We start from the raw sequence: 26,481 nt of genomic DNA, 5'->3' as shown, positions 1-26,481 counted from the left end.
AACATATGTGAGATAGTGATGAATTGTTTAAATGCCACCAAACCTTGGGAAGCAGAGAAAGATTGATTGCTTTGCTGCAAGTTCAAGGCCAGTCTGAGCTACATGGTGAGACTCTGTTCATCCCCTAACTCAAAACAAACAAACAAAAACAAACTAACTAAAAACAAAACAACTGCCACCCGCCGCCGCCCCCCCCCCAAAAAAAACAAACCACAAAACAAAGAAAACCCATATGCAGTAACCCTGGGATGGTATGTTAACTAGGAACAGATGACTGCGAAAGATACCAGAACACAGATCTAGGAACTTGGCATTGTCCGGAGGAAAACAAGAAAGACAGATGTATAAGATAGTTCCTGATATAGTTTCAGATTGAAAGGGTGAGAGACTTGAGGTGAAACTTTGGATGTAATATCATTTTGTAAGAAAGTGAAAGAATGTCCAGTGGTTATAAGAAATGAATAAATATTTGAAATATCAGATAGTGTAGAAATGTAGAGAGAACTCAGCCAGAAGGTCACGGGCGTGCTTGAGGGAGGACCGTGCTGAGGCTGTATGTTACAAGTTTGAAGGATACCATCTGCACAGAGCTGGGACTTGCCCATCTGTGCTCAGCTGCACGGAAAGGAAGAGAAAGCATTGGACTGGTTTGATCTGGGACTGAGGTTGAAGGAAAACAGAGTGGGAGATCCGGGGAGCTGCGGATCCAGGCGGGTGGTAGTTGAAACAGTGCCCAGGATTTTAGCCTGTTTGGGAACAGAAAAATCCAATGTGGAAAAAAAAGAAAAAGAAAAGGAAAAAAGGATAGATTTGAGGTCACCAAGATAAACTGTGTGAGAGAAGCAACTACGGAAGCTGGAGAGAGTGGTTGGGAATCCAGCAGTTGGTTATGGAGTGTGACTGAATCCTTTGGCATGTTGTTTCATGCAGTCATCAGGAAGTAAGAGTTACACAAGTAAAAATATTTAAAGACTAACCTAAAGAACGAAGCGCTAATTTTTTTCATGTGTCAGAACTTCATTAAATCCCTGGCTGGGAAAATGATGGCCATGAAGAATGAAACTGAGGATTTGTTTGTTCGTTCTACTAAGTTATTTATTCAAGGGTGTGCTAAAGCAGGCTGGGATTCACTCATGAGACCTGATAGTGTACAGTCATTTCGGTATCTGCATTTACATAAGTGAATAGACATAACATAAAGAGGCAAGAGTTTATTTGTGCTTATGGTTCTGGAGAGAGTGAGTTCATAATGGCAGCAAGTGTGGGTGGGCAGGAAGGCGTAGCAGTAAGTAGCAGAAACAGGACAGTGAGAAATCATATTTTCAACCACAAACAAGAACCAGAGAAAGATTACATGAGGAGTGAGGTCATGAACTCTCAAAGCCACCTCAAGTGATGTACTTTCTCCAACAAACCTGTATTACCTCCCCTAAACAGTGCCACCAACTGGAGATCAACTGTTCAAATACTTAGCCTATGGGGCATTTTTCCAATCAAACTACCACACAGGACATTTGCTTTTTTGATACCAGAATTTAAGCACCTAACCACTTCCATATATCTGGATTCTGCTTAACATTAAAAAAAGAGAGAATATCTTTTTATTCCTTTCTGTTTGGTATGGACTATTGGTGGGTACCTTAGCCTGCACAATGTCCTTAAAGGACATGTGTGGAAGATTGGAAGATTGTTTTGTGGTACTTTTGTTAGCAGCATAAAGCATGGTTGTACTAGGAAATATGTGACTGATTAGTTGTCATGAGACACCTCCTCCTTTACCCTGTGCCAGAACTTTCCAACACTGAAGGGAACAAAGCAAGCTGAAATAAGTAGAACTCAGCGCTATGTAGACACAGTTTTTACCCAGTTGTATGGAACTGAAGAAGAATAAAAGATTAACTATCAAATGATTATTTTAGAAGGAGAAAAGCCACTATCCAGCTCCACAATGAAGTCTAGCGCAGGCTTTTTCTCAACCCACATGAACATCCCCACTCCTAGTTAAAAGTCACAAGGTCAGTAACCTACCACTTCCTAAGAATTCATCTTTGGTTTACAAACATTATGGCATTTAAAAACATGTTAAGTATTACCAATCACTTATTATTATCTAAGAATTATCTAACTTCATCAGTTTATCTAGTAATGTAACTAATAAATTAGAATCCAGGGCTCAAACTGGTTTATTCTTACACATTTTCTTTTGAAGGTTTTTCCCACTTCCAGTTCAATTTCTAAGTAAGTATCTTCATTCTTCTTTCTGTTTCTGTTTGCTTTAGGATAGTAACAAAAATGAGTGAATTAACACAACAGCAACAAAGGGTTACTAGGGATGGGAATAAAAACATAATATACCAAGAGGATTTCAGCCTCATGGGTTTGAAATAAGACACAAAAAATTTTCATCAGTGAGGCAAAGCAAGCCTGAGGATTTGAGCTGTTACTTTGTATACTAAACTATATTAATATTTTTCCACTTGTGCAATAAAAACTGATTGAGAATGGCTTAGGAGTGAATATGAGGGTAATAAAGCGCTTTGTGACTCACTCTCTGAATTGTAATATTGACTTGAAAGGTTTCATTAAAATTAGAAGCCTTTTATCGTGTTCTGTTTCTATTAAATAGGAATGCATTAGTGTATTTTATTTCGGAAAAAAATCAGAAAGGAAGAATATATAACAACGGGTATAGAAATATTGGGTTATATTTTCAAGAGGATGAAAAAAAATATACACACTTGTAAAATCTTCATGCCACTTGAACCCTTCTCAGCATTCTTTAACCAAGCTGCTGTGGTGGCAGTCCCAGGGGGCACCGCAGGCATTAAGCTGGTCACTAAACCTCCTCCTTCTCTACTTCCCCTGAAATTCAGTAGGAAGGAGCTCAAGTTTCCTGCTGAGAACAGTTGAAAGTGAGGCACATAGTGGTGGATTCTACTTAATGACCGATCTGTTTAGTGAATGAAAATTATCTAACAGGGAAAAATAATTGTCCTCATTTTTCCTTCCAAGGGCACTTATTAAAATGGATTTTAAAAATGAATATGCAAAGATACAGCAAATTAAGCTCACTATATCAAAACAACAACATATTGGAAGATATTGAAAATACCCACTCTTCTTTTATAGGAGAGGGAAATACTATATTGTCAATATATATTTTTTTCATTACTTCTGGCTGATAAAAGTTGATGACAAGAAAGGATTTTTATATTCCCTCAAGCTTTCCTTAAGAGGAAAATGTGCATGAAGTGCAGAGGAGACTCAAGCTTGCCTGTGGTAGCCTGAATGTTTGTGCCTCCCCCAAATTCAAACTGGGAAGATGAATACCCACTGTGACAGCACATGAAGATGCATGTTGGGGATCAGGTCACAGGAAGAATGTCGCTATGATGGGGTTCACAGTTTTATAGAAAGAAATAAATAGACTGGAGATATGGCTCAGTTGGTAAATACACCTGCCATGTATTACACCAATCATGTACGTTTGATCCCCAAGGCCTACACGGTAGAGGGATGTGGGATGATGTCATACAGGTGAAGGCAGCTATAAGATAGAATGAGGCCTGTCATTGGACAAGAAGGAAGGATGGGCGGGAGGAAAGTTTTAGAGAGAAGGAGGAGGAGGAGACTGGAGCAAGAGGAGGGAGGCAGCCGAGAGAACATGGAGGTGGATGTTAAGATTCCTCTCTGCACATTTACAGGTTGTTATGAACGTTCTTAAGGGATGGATGTGTACAGGGCTTTGTATGTCTAGGTGGGCAATTATATCTTTTTTTTTTATTCATTTATTATATACAAGTACACTGTAGCTGTCTTCAGATACACCAGAAGAGGGCATTGGATCTCTTTACAGATGGTTGTGAGCCACCATGTGGTTGCTGGGAATTGAACTCAGGACCTCTGGAAGAATAATCGGGTGCTCTTAACCACTGAGCCATCTCTCCAGCCCCAATTATATCTTATCAATTGGATCAGATGTTATTGTGTTTGTGTGGTGATTAAATTGAATTCAAGAGAGTGCATGGTGGCTGGAGACATTGGGCGGCCAACAGAATTGGGATGTGTATGTCTGGCACGGTAGCAACCTAAGAGCTAATACGATGGTTCAGCAGGTGAGATTACTTGCCACATCAGCGTGATGGCAAGAATACACCTAACATTCTGTGCATAGATCCAAAAATTTGTTCCATCCAGGTTCCAACACTATCATGGTCTAAACTCTCAGGGGCTCCAGTGCGGAGGCTCAATCATCAAGGTGATGATGTCAGCAAGTGGGACCTTTGTAAAAAGCTTGGCTCGTGAATCAGAAACCCTCACAACTATAGTGCCAGTAAGTGAGGTTCAGGATAGCTTCTTTGCCACTCCAAGCATGTGAAGACACAGCTAGAAGGTACCGTCTAGGAACCAGAAAGTAGGACCTTCAGATAAAGAACATGGCTTGATATTTGATCCTTCAGACTCCAGACATAACTTTCCATATTTATGTGCTTCCCAGTTGGCATGGTTTTATTAAAGCAGCTCCTTTGGATTAAGACTCACCCCAGTCTTCAACACAGCCTTCTCTCCTTCCAGCTTGCTTGATTAGAGAACTCTGAGGAGATGGCTTGTGAATCCCAGCTCCCTGGATATATTCTTTTTCAACCTCACCCACATTTCTCTTTACTTTGATTCCAAACCCACTACTACCATCTTCCTCTCTCCTTTCCTCCTTCCTCCTCTACACGCTGTTAAACAACAAAAACAATAATTCCTCCAGTAGCTGCTCTGGCCTAAGAGGTATGAGAAGAGAATGTTGTGTTTTATGACAACTGAACTCATGACCAGACTTTTCTAGACTTACCAGAAATGCTTTTCCTAATGGGCAATGGAAGCTAAATGCTACCCCTGTGTGTGTATTAGCTCCACTCATTCTGATAGGAGTTATGCTATGGATTTGGTCTAATGCTTGTATTGTGTTAATTGGGTTCCCAAAATTATAAACAATCCTCATGTAAGACATTGAGGGCCCCTACTCCAGTTTGTTTTAATTGGTAAATAAAGTTGCCTATAGCCAAGGCTGAGCAGGAAGACAGATTTGAGGACAAAGGACCAAGAAAGGAAGGAAGATTTAGAATCTTCATGCTGGAAAGGAGAAAGACCAGGCCTGAGAAGTGTAGGACAGAGATAGCCAACATGTAAGAATTGGGCGTTGTGGCCCAGGAGAGCTGTGGGCCTGGGTCTTGGGTGGCCAGGATTGAATATTGGTTTTAGTAAATAATAATTCAGGAATATTGGAGAGGAGAGTGTGCTAGGTGAGTGGAGCTTTGGGAGTGGCCTAGCCATTGAGCTGTTTGAGGCATATTAAAATAGAAGGTTTTGTGTGTGTGTGTGTGTGTGTGTGTGTGTGTGTGTGTGTGTGTGTGTATGGGTGTATCTTTCATTGAGGTGGTTAGGAAGGAACTCAAGCCACCGCTGCCACCAGGGCGATTTGAGTAGCTTTGACCTCCATCTGCAACAGTAGCATTAGGATTCTATCTTTAATTAGCACAGGCATCATGAATCGTCCCATTCTCAGTGACCTTTGACATTTCCCTTTGGCTAAGTATCCAGTGAATTTCTTCACTAGTGTATGGCCTAGAGACTTAACAAAATTGACTTTGAGCTCTCTCAAAGTTTGTTCGAGCACAGTGATTTTGTTGTTGTCATTCTCTGACCATAGTGAATCCTCTAAACCCTCAGTAAGATTAGTCATTCCCTTTGGTCTTCAGTCTGAGCAGCTGAAGGAGGCTGAGGGAACCTAACACGGCTCACATATCATGGGCACACAAACGCCTCCTCAGCGAGATGGCTGAAGTTGGTGCCTGTATTAAGACAGCTGTCTCAAATTCCACCAAGACTCCGTTTGTTCAGTTACCAGGTCGTTGGTCTATATTTATCTGTCTAACTTAAGCATAAAAACATTTGGTCCCATTGAAGTCCCTACTGTTTGGGCTTTTATGTCATTTCTTTTAATTACAATGATTCTCTCTCCACTTTCTCCAAACTTTCCTTCTATTTCCTCCCTCCCTCCCTCCTTTCCTTTCTTCCTGCATTGACTTCTTTATTTATCATCATTTCGCCCCTTCTCAGAGATCACATTGTTACTGAAGCGGTTCTGAAAGCTTCCAGGTCTAAATCGTGACTCCAGAACTTCCTTTTGAATCCTTCAACTTAAAATTTCAGCTGTCCGTTAACCATGCCTATTATTGAAATTCTTAAATGTGAACAGGAGAAGAGTTCACCTGGGAACCTGTACAGGGAAGGCAGTGGACACTCTAGGCAGCAGGGCAGTCCTAACACACACAGCGTAAGAAGGTGAGACAGTCGGAGAGTGGTGGCGGGCTGGGCCTCACGGGTCCTTAATGAAACCTTTGCTTTTCACTTCGAAGGACGTTTCACGACTAACTTAGTGTTTTAAAGGGCAAGAATTCTGCCGTAGAACATGGTACATTCAGGGGGCAAAAGCAGTAATTGAGGCACAGGGAAGGAAGAGAACTAAAAGTTTTATCATGTGATTTTTTTTCAACCTTTAAAACAATGATATCAAAAGACTTTTGCATTTCAAACAAAAAGTGAATGAATATGCTGGTTCGAATACCGTGAATTTCAATTGAATTTAACGTTCGAGTTTTCCTAAATTTGATTGTTCCAATGTAGCCTCCTTAAACCCATGTTGATGTTTGTCATGGATCTGGATTAAAGCTTGGGCTTTAGGCCAAGGCAGTGTCTAAGGCTCTGAGAGTCTCTCAGTTTACAGGCGCTGCATGTTTTTAGCTTCTAGAATCCATCCTGTAGATTATTGTCAGCTACCACTGACCGGTGCTATGCGTGTGCAATCTCCCCACAATCTGTTCTTAGTTTCCTTCCCTCCTTCTCTTCATTCCTAAGGGAAAGATGAGGTGTTATCGGTCCCTTCCCCAACTCTCTGAGAATATATAAATATCTTCCTTATATTCTCAGATGTATTTCATGCATGTTCCAAAGTAGAAGACAGATACAATCTGATCAGGAAACTTCAGCTTATTTGAACAATTTTTAACATAATAATATTTAAGCCACTCCAGCCAATGACTTGACAGCCTATAGGTTTTACAAATTAACTTCCACGACAAATTATCCATTGTTTTGTGTTTTTGGAGAAGATTCTATTTTTCACCCAGTACTTTGAACCAAACCTTGGCATTGCACGTGCGGGGCAAACATACTTCAAGGGAGCTATGACCTCTACTCTCATTTTTAATTCTCTATTTGAGATAAGAAATCACTAAGTTGCCCAGGTTAGCCCTGGACTCCCTACAACCCAGGAGGGCCTTGAAGTTGGAATGCTCCTGCCTTAAGCCTCTCAAGTAACAGAGACTGCAGGTCTGGGGCATCAAATCCAAACCTGGGTTGCACTCTTGAGACAGATTCGAATTGTAATGGGACTATAGCTTGTTCCCATGCGATCAATAATATTTCAAATGGGAACAAAGTTCCATTTCATTGTATGGTTTTTACGAAAATACTTTTCTTGATTCGAAAACAGGAAGGCAAGTATGCTTGGCCTTACATGGGATGCCTATCTTGAAACTCTTTTCGTATTGCTAAATATGCCTGCCTTTAACAGAAAGGTTCATGACTCATCTATGCCATCTGTCTGAACTCATCCTAAAGACACACTGGTATCAATAGCACGGGGGATGTGATTTTGAGTGACTTCTGAGAACACACACACACACACACACACACACACAGAGACACACACACATACACACAGGCACACACACACAGACACACACACAGAGACACACACACATACACATACACACAGACACACACACAGACACACACACACAGACACAAACACACAGACACACACACACACACACACACACACACACACACACACACGCACACACACACACACACACACAACTTCTGCTAATTCTCTGAAGTGTTTATCTGGGGTAATCCAACCAGGGGCTGAACAAGCAGTTTGAAACTGTCACACTTAAAAAAAATAATTCCACGTACAGGCATTTTGATTGACAGCCCAGCTGAAACACAGCTGACAAGTAGCATCAACTGCTGGCCAGGTGAGTGAGCCAAATTGGATGCGCACCCCACAGAGCCTGCAGATCACGGCAGCCCAGGCAGCATCTGAATGCAGCTGCATGAGGGACCCTTAGCGACAGCCAAGTCCTTCTTTGTTTTTTTTATTAACTTGAGTATTTCTTATATACATTTCAAGTGTTATTCCCTTTCCCTGTTTCCGGGCAAACATCCCCCTCCCCCCTCCCCTTCCTTATGGGTGTTCCCCTCCCAACCCTCCCCCCATTGCCGCCCTCCCCCCATAGTCTAGTTCCCTGGGGGTTCAGTCTTAGCAGGACCCAGGGCTTCCCCTTCCACTGGTGCTCTTACTAGGATATTCATTGCTACCTATGGGGTCAGAGTCCAGGGTCAGTCCATGTATAGTCTTTAGGTAGTGGCTTAGTCCCTGGAAGCTCTGGTTGCTTGGCATTGTTGTACATATGGGGTCTCGAGCCCCTTCAAGCTCTTCCAGTTCTTTCTCTGATTCCTTCAACGGGGGTCCTATTCTCAGTTCAGTGGTTTGCTGCTGGCATTCGCCTCTGTATTGCTGTATTCTGGCTGTGTCTCTCAGGAGCAATCTACATCCGGCTCCTGTCGGTCTGCACTTCTTTGCTTCATCCATCTTGTCTAATTGGGTGGCTCTATATGTATGGGCCACATGTGGGGCAGGCTCTGAATGGGTGTTCCTTCTGTCTCTGTTTTAATCTTTGCCTCTCCCTTCCCTGCCAAGGGTATTCTTTTTCCTCATTTAAAGAAGGAGTGAAGCATTCACATTTTGATCATCCGTCTTGAGTTTCGTTTGTTCTAGGGATCTAGGGTAATTCAAGCATTTGGGCTAATAGGCACTTATCAATGAGTGCATACCATGTATGTCTTTCTGTGATTGGGTTAGCTCACTCAGGATGATATTTTCCAGTTCCAATCATTTGCCTACGAATTTCATAAACTCGTTGTTTTTGATAGCTGAGTAATATTCCATTGTGTAGATGTACCACATTTTCTGTATCCATTCCTCTGTTGAAGGGCATCTGGGTTCTTTCCATTTTCTGGCTATTATAAATAAGGCTGCGATGAACATAGTGGAGCACGTGTCTCTTTTATATGTTGAGGCATCTTTTGGGTATATGCCCAAGAGAGGTATAGCTGGAGCCAAGTCCTTCTTAAATCCCTGACCTAAAGATCGTGAGCAAGGGAAAAGGGGACATTTCAAGCTGCTAGTCTCAAAGGTAACTGGTCAGAGGGAGAGTAGCTAGAACATATGTACATTAGCGCCTTTGTATACCTACTCTCCTCTATGCCCCAACACCTCATCTAACAGCCTACAAACCGCATACTAATATTTCCAAAGACGTGTCCCATCCCAGGTGGAAGTCATATGTTAACTTGAAGAGCCAGCTTCACCTCTGTCTCACTGCCCTGAGTACCTCATTTTTCAGTACTGTGGAAAGCTGGATACAATTGGAAAAGGGGGTAGGGGTTGACTCTGTTAAGTCCTTTTATTATACCTATTGCTTTAAGAAGATTATTTCTAATTACATAATGGTTAGAGAGTCAAGGGCCTTTGCCTAACTTTGAGCACATTAATTATCTTCCGTCTTTGTCTCGCAACCTTAAGGCTTTGAGAGCACTTTTACCCGCCTTGATCAGAACTTCCAGACAATCGAAATTTCCACAGAATGAACTTTGAATGCTTTTTCTTCAAAAATAAAACATTTTCATGATGAAGACAAAAGGCAAGGTTCTCTTCTTGCAAGATAAGAAGAAGAATACACAGGCGGGGAGGAAGGCTATGAGGGGCACAGCTCGTGAGTGGTGATTAAAGCCACCAGGGGCTGAGTCTTCTGGTGAACATATCTACATATTCACAAATGAGAAATATTCTATGGATATTTAGTATTTACATGCAAACGTATTTTTATAAAAATCTAACTATATCAAATATTACACTTAGGGGCTGCATGCCGCCTCCCAGCTAAAGTTGCTACATGGGTTACTACGACTTTACCTAGTATGCAAACAAGCTGGACCCTAATGTGAGAGTTCATTGTTGGAACAAGTAGCTAGGTTCCAGAGCAGTTGAGGATTAGCCAATCCTCGGTTGCTAAATGATCAGCCTGTGTCCAAATAGGACAGATAGTATGCTGGGGCCAGTCAAATTATTTCTTGGAGTCACTTCTTCGTTTGTTTCTTTGTTTATAAATATCACCTTCCTAGGTTACTGGGTAGGGTCTCTGAACTTGGTTGAAATAAAACTTTGGTAAACTTGTCTGCCTGAAGTTTTTCTTTCAACAAGTGTCAGCTTGTAAAATTTATCAATTAAAAGTGAGGTTTGCCCTAGAAAACAAAGGAAAAATAGTTTCTCCAAAACTTTCCATAATTCTGTGCCCCTGCCTCCACCTCTCTCTTTTTCTGTCATTGTCACACAAACACATACACACACATACACACACACGTGTGTGTGTGTATGTGTGTGTGTGCATTCTGTACATGTGTCTGTCTTGTCTCTCCTCTGTCACTCAGCCACATAAATGAACATACATGCACGTACACACAGGTACACAGGCACATACACCACACATATACACCACACATACCACATATATACACATACCACACACACATACTCACACACCACACACACATACACACCACACACACATCACATATACATACACACTACATAAACACACATACACACCACACATATACACCACATACATGCATACATACACACATGCATGTACAGACACACATACCACACATATACACTACATACACACACACTACACACATGCCACATATATATATACATACCACACATACAAACTCACACATTACACATACACACACACATCACATATACATACATACCACATAAACACATACACACAGCACACATATACACACACGCACTACACACATACCACACATACCACACATACCACATATATATACACACACCACACACACACATACTCACACACCACATACACATACTCGCAGACCACACACACACCACACAACACCACACACACACACACATATCACATATACATACACACTACATATACACACATATACATACATACCACATATATATACACCACACACATATGCCACATATACACACATGCACACACACATGCATACACACATGCACATTCACTTTTTCCTCTCCTGTCACTATCACTCTCTGTTTCTGTCTCTTTCCATCACTCTGCCACTCTCTACAGGGTTTCTTCTATTCTATAAAAACCTCAAATTTAGTATGTAGCTAGGGAACATCTTGAACTTACCTTCCTGAGTCTACCTCCTGAGGTGTAGGAGTATGAGTTTATAATGTAGGGCTGAGGACCAACTGATGGCCTCACATTTAGGAAACTGTCTACCAACTGAGCCACATCTCCAGCCTGGACTTAAATACTTTTTATTTACATTATGCATAACTATTTTGTCTGTATGCATGTCTGCATGTGTGCCTGGTACCCATGGAGGTCAGAAGAGGACATTGGAGCCTCTGGAACTGTAATTATGGATGGCTTTGAATGGCCATGTAGGTGCTAAGAATCAGACCGGAGCCCTCTGCAAGAACAACACATGTTCTGTATCTCTGAGCCACTTGTCTAGCTATTCTGTGTCTCTGTCTGTCTAGTTGTCCTGTATCTCTGTCTGTCTAGTTGTCCTGTATCTCTGTCTGTCTAGCTGTTCTGTATCTCTGAGCCACCTGTCTAGCTCCCAGGCTCTACTTTTGATATTTTGTATTCTTTGTTAATGAGTTATAAATTAATGAGTTATAAATTTCCCTCACATAACTTTAATTCGGCAAAATGTTTTTAACTAGTTAGGATAGGTACTCAGAGTGGCCTTGGGGCACCTATGGGTCCCATAGAGCCTTTCAGGAAGCCCATGAAATCTAAATTATTTTCACAATGATGTTAAGATATAATTGTCCATTTTTATTCTGTTTTCTCATGAAGGAAGAGTGGAGTTTTCTGTAGACTATGTGGTTCCGATGTTGTAATTGGTTAAGTGTAGACATATAGATGAGGACCCAGTTATCTAAGATGATAAAATGGTCTGAGAAAATGTAAGACAAGGATCTGAGGAAATGGCTCAGGTAAAATGCCGGCGATATGGACAGGTTTCAGAAATAAACATGTAAAAAGCCAGGTATGTAGCAGCTCTGTGAGGGGGACACAGGAAGACCCTAGGGGGTCACTAGACAGCAGGTCTGGCCATTAGTAAGCTCTAGGATCAGTGAGAGACGTTTCCTCAGGGTACACAGTGGGGAGTGGTTGAAGAACACACCCACTGTTGAGGTCTGGTGTCTAGAGGTGCATGTATAGGCATGTACCGGCACATAGATCTGCACTCGTGCAGAAAACATGTAAACACTCAAATGAAAATGCAAGATAATTCTAGTGTTTTCCCTACGATAAAATAAAAATAGCTATTTTAATGGCGCTGGAGTTGGTCAAGGGTTAAGACCTTTTGTTGCTCTTGTCGAAGACTTGTGTTGGTTCTCAGCATCTACGTGAAGGTTTAGAGACATCCTTAGCTTCAGTTCCAGAGGGCCTGACACCTCTTCTGTCCTCTGTGAACACCAGGAATATACATGGTGCATATCCAGACACGGCAGCAAAACATTCACACACACACACACACACACACACACACACACACACACACACAAATCCAACATCAAAATTATACTTAATAAAATTATTAATAAACACATGCACTTTAATAGAAATATTATTCAATAGATTCGGCATTTTATATTATGAATTACCTCATATTTAACATTTCCTTAGCTCCAGTTTATAAGGTAAATATTGATAGGCTTAATGTATACAATTACTTTGAAACCCTCAACATGTATTTAAAAATTATAGAGGTCTGAGAGCAAAATAGTTGAGGACTTAATGGTTTGGAACTGATCTGGAGAAACACATTCTACCACACTAAGGATAATTTTATACTAGAAATAAGTAGATCCTTTCAGGTAAACTGAAACCTGAGGCTCCCAAGTCTGGGTTTTTGCTGCAAGTTTCAATGATTCTAGAAAGAATCAGAAAACATTGTGGCATAACGTAGAGTAACTAAGAGAGGCCAGAAGGGCTTCATCTATCAGACTTTGGCTGGTATAGAAAGGTTTGTGTGTATATTTATGTGTACTGGATTGCTTGATAGGGTGCAACTGAGTGGGGAGATTTTTTTTCCTAAATGAATTGGATACTGTGAGTTGAAGAATTAAGTCACCTTAAATACATGTGTCTTTCATCCCATCTTACCACAGCATCATATGGGCGCCGTCTTTGACTATTTCCTTATTTGCTTAGCAAGGTAAGTCGCCTGACAAATGGCCAAGTCCCTTTGTTTTTTTTTTTTTTTTTTTTTTTTTTTGCTTCCCACCTTTAATGAGCAAAACAAGCATATTAAGACATTCTTGACGAACAAGGCCTGAAAATGGATTTTAATCAGGATAATCAAATCCCAACCACCCAAAAGCTGCAGCCAGTCTTGGTTTGATGAGCATTAGGGGAATGTGAAAGGTGTCCGTCATTGCTGACAGACTGGCTCTCAGGTCCCCACAATTATATTTTTAGCTAAACGACAAGTAGATGTGGCAAGATGGGGGAAACATGGAGGGTTGTAATAATGAGACTTTTGAAGGAAGCTCAGCTGTAGCCAGCCTGCCACAGATGAATACAATGAACTTATCATCTGTTATTGAAGCGCTCGCGAGCACATCACAATTGTACAAAAGAGATCACACTGTCCTCTCCCAACATCAAATTGTACCTGGATACACTGTGCTTTATCAAGGCTTGCGAGAAAGAGAGAGAAAAAAAATTACATCTCTCCTTACTTGACAAACTCAGAGTTCTGAATCTCCTAAACGAATTGAAAAGAGAGTGCTATTTGATTGTCCCACTGAATAGCAGAGGCTGTAACACCCATGCACATTTAAGAAAAGGTATTTATTCAACAAGCATTTGTTGATCAAGTACTGTGTGCCCACACGTGGTAACAGACTGGAAGAATGAGGATTTCACAGAGGTTACATTCCAATGGAGTAGGTAACTCAGTACTTCTGTCATTTTTGAGTATTTGTAAATAATAGGGAGGAGAGCAGAGAATGCAGAAGTCGTCCGATGAAACTAAGATCGTCACCAAAGCTTAGTTACTTTGTTTCTAGTCCTCTTCTTTGCACACCCTAAATCTGTGTGATCTTCAAAACGAAACTTGGCCTTCTTAACTCGCATCTCTATTTGGGTCCCCATTTCTATGCTATAGACCAGAAAACTCCTCTGGGGAGAGAGCTGGGATGCCCATGGGTTTAGCTCTAAAGGGGGAAGTACAAACTTGCCTAGACAAACTTGTTTATTTACTTTGTCCAGTTTTCAAGTTGTTTATGTCAGGCGTACATGTACAATATAAATTGTACAGAGGTGCAAGATCAGAAAATTGCAATGTGTTCGTTTGAAGATGAACGATTCTATAGCAATATTATAATACATGCTAATATAGTCGTGTAATATTATAATGTATGCTAATAAGAACACAGTTGTGAAAGGACATCTGGTAAGCTCAAAGGATTGATTTTTTTCAGATGTGAATCCTTTGAGGATGGACTTGTGTGTCTGTGCAGAGGGCTGACCTCAGTGGGGAGAATGGAGTTGAAATACTGACTTGGCATTTAAGGAAGATGCTAGTAAACTCGCAATATCAAAATAAAAAGAGTATACATTAGGAAGACTATTTTCATTAATTATCTGACCAAATGAGCATTTCCATATTCAGAGGGATAAAATAAATGTTAAAAAGATGCTATGTGCTTATGAGTGACTTGTGGATGAATTCTGGTTTTAGTGTTGGTCAGTGTTGTTTTCCAAAGTAAAACATTTGAATTCTATTTTTTATTTTAGTTAGGAAAATAACTCAATCTGGTATAAAATAATAAGAATTGAAGCTGGGTAACAGGGCTGGTTCATGGTATGGTTCACGCCTGCCATCCCAGCACTTAGAGGCGAAGGCAAGAGAAGCAGTAGTTCAATGTCACCCTGGCTATACTGTGAGTTCAAGGCTAGTCTCTAGTACAGGAGACCCAGTCACACACACACACACACACACACACACACACACACACACACACACACAGCACCACACATATACACACAGACATACATGCCAATCAGGTTGTCACTGAAATACCAGCTTCCATTTCTTCTCCTTTCTAGTCAGTTTGTTGGAAAAATTAATAAGGTAATGTTAGATAACATCTGTCAAAGAATGATAATAAATCTGTCGTTTCCGTCCAGTCCTTGCTAGACACCGTTTCTCTAAAGACATCTCTTGACCATCATCCCTACCTTTTGTTTCCTTTGGTCTGTGCTGGTTTTCTTGGCCCTAAAATCACACCTCTTACATCACAGACAACCAGGAGACCCTGCCCACCGGAAGTGCTGAGGAATCTGTTGGGTGTTAATTCTGTTAATTCTGATGAAAACCTCCAAGGATCTCAGGACTTGGGAATTGCCATTATGGAAATAACTTGGTTTTAAGTTAGCCATTCTGTTTGTGCTTCTCTCTGGTGAGACTTGCTTTAGAGGCGTCAAATGGGCAAACCTTTCTTTGTGTATGTCAAGAATATGTTCTGTCATATGTTTGGTAGCTAAGCCTTTCAAGGTCACAATCTGTACAGGATTTATGTGCCTGTGCCAATGACAGGCTTACATCTTTCCATGCTCTGCCAGCCTTCGGTGACAGCATCTGGTCTTCTATCGTCTGAGCCCCAGCCCTCAGCTCTCACACCAGTGCCAGTGCACTGTAAGGAGCAGGCTAGGCATCAGTGTTGTGTGTACACATGTCAGCTTCCGGATACCCATCTTAGGTGACAGCCGTGTCACTTTGGTACAACATGCCCTTTTACACCTGATCACACTTGCAGATGGGAAAGCCAAAGGTTTCAAGGCAGGAGGAAGAGATGGGGAAAATAGGAGCCAGATGGACATCTTGGGGTGCAGAAGGGGACAGAAGACCCTTGTCTGAGTGCCATGAGAGCCCAAAAGGCTGGTACTTTCTGTACATACTCTCGCTGTGCCGCTTGGATAAATTGGTATTGATTCAGGGGCCAAAGAAGGGCATGTGCCTCTACCCCTGATGGGCACCCAGAGATTTGATTTCCCAGCAAGAGAAGGCTGGTTTTCACAGAATCTGTATGCCTGGTAGAGTTATCACTGTGTGTAGAAGACCTGTCTGTCCTTCTCCTCACCTCACCTGGAACTCACTTTGTGTGCACTGACACAGGACCAAGCCCTTTTACGATTAGCCATTCAGGGGCTTAGGAGAGGTAAGAAAACGATGGGACCTTGAACAATGGGGGTGTCCTGCATTCAGACATCTTAATGTTTATCTACAAACACTTTTTAAGTTCACTGAGAGAAAGATGGGTGAGGATGGGGTTTTGAACTAAGAATGTAGTTACAGGGAGAGCCTTCAGGTTTGCCATGCAGTAGAGAAATGCTGGAAGAGGAATTTAGAGGAAGGAGTAAATAATTTAATCTTTGAGATGATGCCAATTAAGTCTATTTTTTTCCCTGCTGTTATTTTTGGAAGCTGTGTCCCTTTTGTTGAGTTCTTGTGCCAAGAAGAGGCGGTGTGGATTCACATGCACTTGGGTTGTGTTTGAATAGAGTCAAAGTCTTACCTGTGGCTGTTAAGACTACCAATAGACTGCTTTCTGGAGTTGGTATTTGGAAAGCCCCACGGGAAGAGTTTTCATGGTGTCTGTTTCCGAGCACCTCACATGCCGAATGCTACTGCTGATTCTGCCCACCTTCACCATTGAACAGCTTGGGGCCAATGATATCTACAACAGGAACTTGTTCCTAAACTGTTCTTGGGTAGAGCAAGAGCTGGAGAAAATTAAAGGTAGGGCTGGGAGATGGCTCAGTAGGTAAAGGCACTTGACTCATGACCCGAGTTCAATTCCTGGACCCCACATGGTGGAAGGAGAGTGCTGATTCCAGCACATTGTCCTGTGAACATGCGTATGCAGTTGTGCTCATATGCTCATGAATACATACACTCACACACACACACATGTATGCACACGCTCATACACACATGTACACACACTCACATGCTCATACACATACACACATACACACACTTACACATACACACACACGTACACACTCACACAAGTGCATGCACATGCTAATGAAGCATCTAGAACTATTTTAGGAGTGCCATTGTCTGGTTTGGACTCTCATCTTGACTCAGCTCTTTTATCACTGTCCTCTAGAGAAATCTGTTATACATATTTAGATCATTTATGACTTAGCATTTGCCTTAGTGAGAAGATGGCCTGTGGTAAGTGGGCTTTCAAACGAGCGTTAAGAAATAACAGGAAAACATCCCAGATGATGGAATTCTAGAATCTAACTCAAGAATTTTAGAATCTAACTGTCTCTCGGGGGGAGGGAATTCCAAATGTTTCCTTCTGACCGTTCCTTAAATATCACCCCTTTCAACTTTCTCGCACAAGGAAGTCTTACTACTACTTCAGGATCTTCATTCTTCATCCCTGGCCAGAGAGATTCCATTTCCTCTCTCTAACGGCGTTCTCTCTTCTCATTGATGGAGGGAGAAGCTGTAGCTCTGGTCGCATTAAGTTCTGCTGTCTGCCTGTCTCAGACCCGGCCATGTGCTTGCTCTCGTATGGCCACATCCAAAGGGAACTAAACTCCACAACCAAACACTTGCTGATGTGTTTGCTCAGAGTGTTTCAGTCTGTGCTGTTGTCCTGCTCCTTTTTCTTTCTGAGACTTCATTTGTTTTATAAGACAGGGTTTCATACGCTCCTGCCACACTAGCTGTGTAGCTGGCTAGAAATATTATGTGTGTGTGTGTGTGTGTGTGTGTGTATAATAATTCAGTCATATTAGGCATTAGAGATCACTTAAAGATGACTAAAAATATTAAGAAGAATATATTACATGTAAACACTGTGTTCTCTGCATTTTTGAGACAAGGTTTCTTGTAGACTTGAATTCACTCTGCAGCCAAGGAAGATAAACTTGAATTTTGTATCAAATACAGATCTCCCTTGAATTTTTCCATTCTATAAAGACCTCTAAGTCATCTTGTGCCATGAGCTTCACTGTCTAGAGATGGTTGAAGAAACTCGGGAAATTTAAATGGATTCTTTTTCCAATTTAATGGATTGACAGAGGTAGCGATGGAAATGAATACGTTCTTTTGATATTGTCTATCTCCTTTTAGAACGATCCAGACTTATATTAAGGTCAAATAAACATTCCCCCCTCTTAGTCTGAAAGGGAGGAAATCAGCAACATCCTACAAAATTAAAAATCCTCCGTGGAGGGCGGGGAATCCTCCGTGGAGGGCGGGGAATCCTCCGTGGAGGGCGGGGAATCTTCCGTGGAAGGCGGGGAATCTTCCATGGAGGGCGGGGAATCCTCCGTGGAGGGCGGGGAATCCTCGGTGGAGGGTGGGGATTGGACAAAACATTTGTCACTGCTCGGCTTTTGTTAAGGTGAATGCAAACCACTCTAGGAAGATTTCTGGTTTCATCCCACCCACAACTTAAAGCCATATTTTCCACAAGGCATCTTCTGACCTAAAGAGTGTTCCTAGTCTGTAACCGATTTTAAGTTTCAAACATGATGCTTTTTACAAGTCGAGCTTGAAGTGTTGTACCTCAAGGTTCAAGGCCCTGCTAGCACATTTAAAGGCTAAGGTTTAGATAAGGGAAAGAAGCCAGTGCGAACGCTAGACGTTCAAAATAGCTTTACTCCCGGAGTCAGGAACATTCAAATATATTCAGGACTACACATTTTTATTGCAATAAAGAGGCACTGAACAAATCAAATAGAAAAGCTTTTTACCTGAAATGTACTTGTTAAAAAGGGCAACTTCACATTTAAAAAAAAAGGGGAAATGAAATTTTCCTGGAAGAATTTAATCTGAGCTGATATACACAATATAGCAAGGAACTGTAATTTCTAGTTATTGGGTAGACTTGTCTACCTTGAGGGTAAAGAGAAGGAAGAGAGGCAGGGAGGGCAAGACAAGTCATTCTCTATGTATGCTCTGATGATGTCCTGAGTGAAAATAACATGCTTACAAGATTCACTAGTTGTCATTTTAATATGGTCAGTTTGATTTTGTGTGTTAAATCCTCTATCTTGAAACTCAGGGCTAAGGTTATAAAATCCATCTGCCCCTTGGAGGCCCTGCAGAGCTTAATCCAAACCAAAGCTAAGCCTCATCTCAAACTAAACGAATGAGGAGCTCTGGGGTCCACTGGTTCTGTGGACCTGTGCACACCACCACTGCCTACAAAAGGAGCCCTTAGACACCCAGGGACACTTGCTGTCAGGAGTCAGGTGATTACAGTGCCTTTGAGGACAGAAAGATATTCTTCCTTAATGAAATGTAAATCTGAATTTGTATATGTGTATCTGCTTTAAATTGTGCAAATTTTTACAGAAAGAGGTGCTTGTGGCAGAACAGAAGCACGGTGTCCTTCAGAGGCGTCCCACAGGGTGGCCAGTGACCCCTGTATTTAAATGTCCTTTCCCATAATATTTCCTCATAGGGGCCTGTAAGTAAGTAGGTCTGTGCCAAGACTACAACTCCTCCCATTTATGGTTTTAAAAAATATAATATTTATTATATACTTTTTATATGTACTTCATTCATCATATATATGGTAATTTATATACTCTACATAAAACACATACATTGAGCTGGGAAGGTGGCTTGGCAGCTAAAGAATATGTTGCCCAAACACAAGGGCCTGAGCCTGAACCCCAAGAACCAAGCACCATGGCACAGGTCTGTAATGTGACTGTGGTGAGCTCAGAGACGGAGGAGAGTCTCCGGAAGGTTGTAGGTCAGTTAGTCTGATGGTGAATGCAAAAGAACAACAGAGAGACTTGTTTCAAACGAGGTAGAAACAAGGCTGTCCCCTTACCTCCATGTATACTTCCCGGCATGTGTGTGTGCGCACATGAACACACATATTTGGATCACACACTAGTGCTTCACAGGGATGCTACTGACTTCCAAGTTCAAATTTTCCTTCCTAGAACATACCACATACACATGAGCAGACAAAAGTTTAAGCATATATATATATGCTTATATGTTATATGTATGTATACACACCCCCCCACACACACATATATATATATATATTGTGTGTATACAATACTTAACTGTGTATACATGCTTATGTATCCAAAAAATAAAAAATTAAACTACTGTTCAACTTTCTTTAGAATGTCATCCCCAAGGTTAATAATGGACTTGGCTACAGAAATTGTAAGTCAAGTATAGGTAATAAAAGAAATCACATCAGATCCATCTTTTCTAACCTTAGGCTAACAGGTATGGGGAAATTGCAAGAAGGAATTACAAACAGAAAACTGAAACCCCTGCAATTACTTGAAAAGTGCTCAAATCTTATTTAAACAGCACACACAATAGTTGGCTGCCGAAACTCAATTTTTACTTTAGGAAAACATAACTTTTCCTTAGATTGTTTTCTAACCTCATTTTCTGTGGAGTGGAGCTTGATCTCAGGACTCACATACACTGCGCTGTGTCCACAAGCCTGACTGCAAGGGCATCTTCCTGCACTGTGCTAAACACTGTAAAGCATCCATTAAGCCTGGACCACTCAGAGCCTCCCACGGGCTTGGCATTTTGCACTCAGCTCAAGGGCAATTAACTGCCTTTTCTCGCAATGTATGGACGCCTCTACATTTTTATTCCGGTGATCAAAACATCAAAAGGAAGACAAGTTCTTGAAAAGAAAGTGACAGAGGAACGGTCACATGCATGGACTCTTTGGGGCTTGGGGGATAAGTTATTTGCTCATCTGAATGATATTTGCCAAGATGAAAAGACACCAGCAGATTCCACGGGCTCTCGCTCACTGGGCAGCAGCTGCTGTGTTGATACAGGGAACATCTGTGAGAGACTGTGCAGTAAGTGGAAAGATCCACTGTCAGCAAAAAACAGAAAAACAGTTCTAGAGGCAGCCAGGCCCTGGGAAACCTGAAGGGGCTGGGGAACACGGCAAACCTTGGATGTAAAAAGATGTCTTATATCCAAGTCATCAGGAGAGTGCAAGTTGCAGCAGAAAAGGGGAGCCCATTCTACCTACACAGGGAAGAGGAGGCCAGTGTGGTCACAAGAGGGGTCACAGGTCAGCTCATTCCACAGCAGGGGAAGTGGAAGCCTATCAGCGCACTTAAGGTCTTGTCTGGCTGGCTTGACATTTTTGTTTGCTGAGGCAGGGTCTCGCTACGCAGCACAGGTGGCTTTGAACTCACAGTGATTCCCCTGCCTCAGGCTCCAAAGTGTTGGCATAACAGGCTCATTTTTCTGTATTAAAGACAAATTTGCTCATCTTTGAATCAGAAGTCTAGCTCAGGTTGAACGCTCTTGTTTCTTTTCAAGAGGCTTGAACTGACAAACAGAAACTGCACCAATTTATGATGTTCGTGATGTTTTGTATATGAATTGATTTTGAATTGTTTAAACCAAGCTAATTAACAGAGCTGAACAGTACAGATATTGGCTTTTCTCTTCTGCTTTTAGAATCTCTCTTCAACATCTTTCCCCAAGATACTGCCTTCTTGAGAAGACAGAGCATTTAGAAATGATCAGTAGAGTCTTGGAAGGAGTCTTCGAGTATTTTTTTCTTTTAAGTAGGTATTTGTGTATGAATATGCATGTATGTGTGCATGTACATATGTGTGTGCATGTTTGAGTATATAGCTGTATACGTATGCATATGTGTGTGTATATATGTGTATGTTTGCATTTAGGTATGTCTGTGTGAGGATATGTGTATGTCTCTGCATATATATATATGTGCATGTATGCATATGTATGGGTACATGTGTATATGTATCTAGTATGCATATTATGTGTATAGGTATGTAAGTACATGTGTTTGTGTGAATGCATGTGTATTTAGTATATATGTATCTATGTTTGTGGATGTATGTGTATATGAATATATAAGTATATGTGTGCATGTATGCATATAGTATGTGTGTATGAATATGTATGTGCATATAGGTAAGTGTATACATGCATATGTGTCTGTGTGTGTGCCTGTGCATGTTTGAGAGCTTTGCTTTGTTTTTGCTTTATTATGCTGTGGTTTGTTTTTTTTTTTTTTTTAAGTTTGAGGAGTTTCCACAGATACCATCATAACAACATAAGATTATTTGTAAATCAGCTCTGGCTTTCTTTAGAGCAATGTGCTGAATGCTAAGGATTGGAGGCTGAGATTGTGTGTTCTCTCTTCTTTCAAAGACAGCTGATTTGCCTCAGAAAGTGCTTAAAACATAGCTCTCCTTTGAGATCCTCAGAGAGCAAGCCTGTGCTCTCCAAGACACCAGTTATTCAAGCAAGAAGACAGTCAAAGCTATTTTCCATCTGTGATGGCGAAAGTCATTCATCATTAAATAAAGCATTTAAGCAGTAATTTAAATATTACAGGCTATGAAACTGCTTAGGCAGGGAACAAGAACCAGAATTAGAAGACCAGGCTTGTCCTTGAGCAAATAATTAAAACCTAGCTGTTTCTCACACTTGTCTTTAAAAAAAAATGGAATGAAAATTCTAGTCATTCATCCATTTCACTCCATTTTAGCTCATAGAACCAATGAATAGTCACGAGGCTTTGCTCAGACGACGTTCCTGTGGCAAAGAGAAACTGCAAACAGCTACGACACTTGCTTGCTTTTCCAGGACAATTCTGATTTAAAATTTTTTATCCCCCTTCTGTGTCATAAATCAATCTTTCTTCAATAATGTTCTGCTAATGCCCATCAAAAATCTCCTTTCTCGTGGTCCTAAAACCCAGGTAAAAATGCCTAACATTAGAGGAGACCAAGAAAACCCAACAAAGAGTAAACAGGGAAGAAAGGCAGAATCTTTTTCACTGAGCACAAGGCGTATGCTAATTTGCCAGAGTGACTGAAGGGCATGGTGAAAGGGCCATTTGTCAAAGTCTCCTGAGGCTTTTAACTTTTTGGATAAAATGAACTCTGGCAGTGGGGTAAAGGGCTGGCCTTTCTCCCTTCACAACTCCCCTGCACGTCCCAAGCACGTGCACCTGAGAATGTTCATTGGTAAACTTTCTTTACAGTTTTGATTCAGAAGACAGTTTTCATAAAGAGTATTTCCCCACCTTTTTCAGACTTGCCATTTTATCTGAATCTAGTGATGTGGAAGCTAGGATTGTTTCTCTTTTGCTCTAAGTTTTCTGGAAGTCTCTTCAGCCTTAGGGTGCAACCTCATAAACCAAACAAAACCAACCAAATCCGGGATGATATCTACACCACTTAGCAATCTCCCAATAAATATACCTTTGAATATGGATCAAAAGTCCCCATTTGTGTATGATTAACAGGCAGCCTCTACTGAGGAGAACAAAACCAGTACGAACATAAGGCAGGAATAACAGTGGGAACCAGGAAGTAGAAACATCAAGCGAAAACGATCACCGAGAGCTGTTGAGGTATGACAGACTTCTAGAGCTGAAGAAACATCAGTGCAGCTTTTTCCTCCAGATTCATGATTCCCTTTCATGATAGATGTTCTGCCAGTTGCACTGGTATCTGGCACGCAGAAATTCTTGAGTAATTCTAATGGCTTAACACTATCATTTTTCAAGATGATTTTTGCTCATAGTTCATGGCAAGACCGTTGGTGTGAATTCGAAAGGAAAGCAAACTGGTAGTATTTAGGGTCAACTTTGTTTTGATCACCAAATCATAGTCAGTACTTTAATATCCCTTTGTCATAATGTGCAGCTCAAGAAGGAAAAAAACCCAAGTAGTTGCGCAGACAATGTCAGCAGCATTACTAGTCACTGTGGTTTTTTAAAAAGAAGACATTCATAGAGTATGTCATGTAACACTGTCCTATGCTTACACAGAACACTTACCAAGGGAGAGCATGTACTGTGAGCCACAGCGCACAACAGACATACAAAGAGCACTTTTCAGACCACACTAGAGCTAAAATCTAAGTTAATAACAGACAACTAGGAAAAATGTGGCTATGCAGCTAAAGTGGTAGTGAGAGAAAGGACAGCATCTAATGTTCAGCCAAAGTAGTACTCAGAGGGTAACAGATAGCACCAACACATAAAGGATGGACCACCTAACATTAATAACATCCATTTCCATGTTATGAAACCAAAGAAAGAAGATTTGCAAAGTGAGCACAAGAGAAGAAATCATCACAAAATGAGAGCAGAAATCAATGACTGAAAACGTGGGAGCAAGGAAGAAGCTGAGTGAACCCCAAAGATAGTCTGTTGGAAAGTTCAATAATTAGTTGAACCTATAGCTAGGTGAGAGGAAATGAGAAGGGATGAGCAGACAGTGTTGAAAATGAAAGGAGGGTTATCATTCCAATTTTAGTGATCATTAAGAAGACAAATAAAAAAACCACTAGAAATAATCCTATGGGTCCAACGAGGTGATAATGAACCAATCTCATCAAAGACACAAGGTAACTAAAATCACAGAAGAGAGACAACCTTTACAGTCCTAATCAATTAATAAAAACAGTCTACAGTCATATCAAATAGCCTAGTGGGTCAGGATAGATCCACTGGTCAACACTACCAAGCTACTAATCTTTTACTAGAAAGATTATACCACTTCTTGACATTATCTTCTAAAAATTACAGGCTAAGGGAACACTTCCAAGTGTATCTCATGAGGCCTGTGTTAATATTAAATTAATATCACAGCCAGAGATGTACAGTATAAAAAAGGGCCAAAATAAACCAATATCTTTAATAACTATAAATGTGAAAAGCTTCGATGTGATATTAACAAATCTGACTCAAGAAAGGTACATAAGAATTATTCACCATGGCCAATGAGGTATATTCTAGATATGCAAGCCAGATTTTAAATTGCCAGAATATCCATCAAGGTCATCTACCACATCCACAAAATGTAGCAGAAAAAAAAATAGGGTCATATCAGTTGGTATAGAAAAAGCATTTCAAAATTCTAATATCCATTTCTGAAAAGAAAGTCCCTTAAACAATTAGGCTGAAGGATAAATTCTTCATTTTGATAAATAGCACACATAAGTACAGACATACACACACACAGAGCCACATATGCAGAAATGTACACATATGTGTATGCACATTCATACACATGCACACACACATGCACACTTGTACACCCCCCACAGCTGATATCTATAAGATAATAGACACGCCTCCCTTGAGATTGGGAAGGAGACAAGGGTATTTCTCTCATAACGTCAATCCAACATCATACTGGAAGTTGAATAGAAGAAGAGAAGAAGAAAGCTATGCAGATTAGAAAGGAATTAAGTAAAATTGACTGCATTCTTGTTGTCATGATTGTCTTGGTAGAAAGTCAAGAGTTTACATCTGGAAGTCATCAGCAAATACAGCATTATCAGGCACAAGGGTAAGATAGAAATCTGATGTCTCCCCACATGTCACTAAACGAGAAGCTGAAATTTAGCAGTGCCATATTTAATGTCACCAAAGACAAAACAAAATACTCAACTATAATTTTTCTTAAAAATTTACAGAGCCCTTGTGTAGGAAAATATAAAGCACCAATCAAAACAATTAAAGAAATGGAGCAATGGTGTTTGCCCAGGATTTAAAGGTCCCATTGTCAGTGAGATAGCAATTTTTTCCAACTTCATTTAGAGAGTTAATGAAAACTCAACCAGAATTACAGCAAGATATTTTTGTGGCTATCGATAAAGTATTCTAATGTTTAAACAGAAATGTGAAACCAGAGGAGTCAAAATGATACTGAAGAAGTACATAATTGGAGGAGTCAAACCATTTGATTTCAAAACTCACTGTTAAGCTATAATAATCACAACTTGGACCTCGGTGAAGGAATAGAGCTATGGATCAATAGAACAGACTCAAAGTCTGAGACACAGTCTGATACAAACACAGTCCAAAGGCAATTCAATAAAGCAAATGATACAATGGAAACATTGGTTATTGGCCTAGACAGAGATATAACATATGATGGGACTGTTAAGATGGCTCAACAGATTACAGCTGCTTGCCGACCATCTAAAGGAGCCAAGTTTACTTCCTATAATTCACATAGTTTAGAAGAAGAGAACTGACTTTCTTGCTCAGCTTCTGACCTCTATATGTATGTCTGGGCATGTGTGCATGTATGTGTATACACACACACACACACACACACACACACACACAAATAAATGTAAAAACACTGAAATATAAGACTCATGAAACTTCTGTATCACTCATGATTTAGTAATTATTTTAATAGA

General features: G+C 40.8%; 1 protein-coding gene across 28 annotated transcripts in view; it reads right to left on the bottom strand.

The window, feature by feature from the left end:
* Celf2 (CUGBP, Elav-like family member 2) overlaps window positions 1–26,481 on the bottom strand; it is an 825,373-nt gene that overhangs the window by 457,212 nt on the left and 341,680 nt on the right. The window contains exon 2 of one of the 28 annotated variants that reach the window (XM_063276318.1): window positions 20,102–20,212. The exons of the other annotated variants lie outside the window; for them this stretch is intronic. Within the exon in view, the coding sequence (XP_063132388.1) occupies window positions 20,102–20,139 (38 nt within the window). The 5' untranslated portion in view covers window positions 20,140–20,212. The remainder of the gene's footprint in view (window positions 1–20,101; window positions 20,213–26,481) is intronic. 28 annotated transcript variants of the gene reach the window in all.

This window comes from Rattus norvegicus, chromosome 17, assembly GCF_036323735.1.
Source record: "Rattus norvegicus strain BN/NHsdMcwi chromosome 17, GRCr8, whole genome shotgun sequence".
NCBI lineage: Eukaryota > Metazoa > Chordata > Mammalia > Rodentia > Muridae > Rattus > Rattus norvegicus.
The sequence above is the reverse complement of the archived record's forward strand: the minus strand, read 5'-3'. Positions and strand labels throughout refer to the sequence as shown.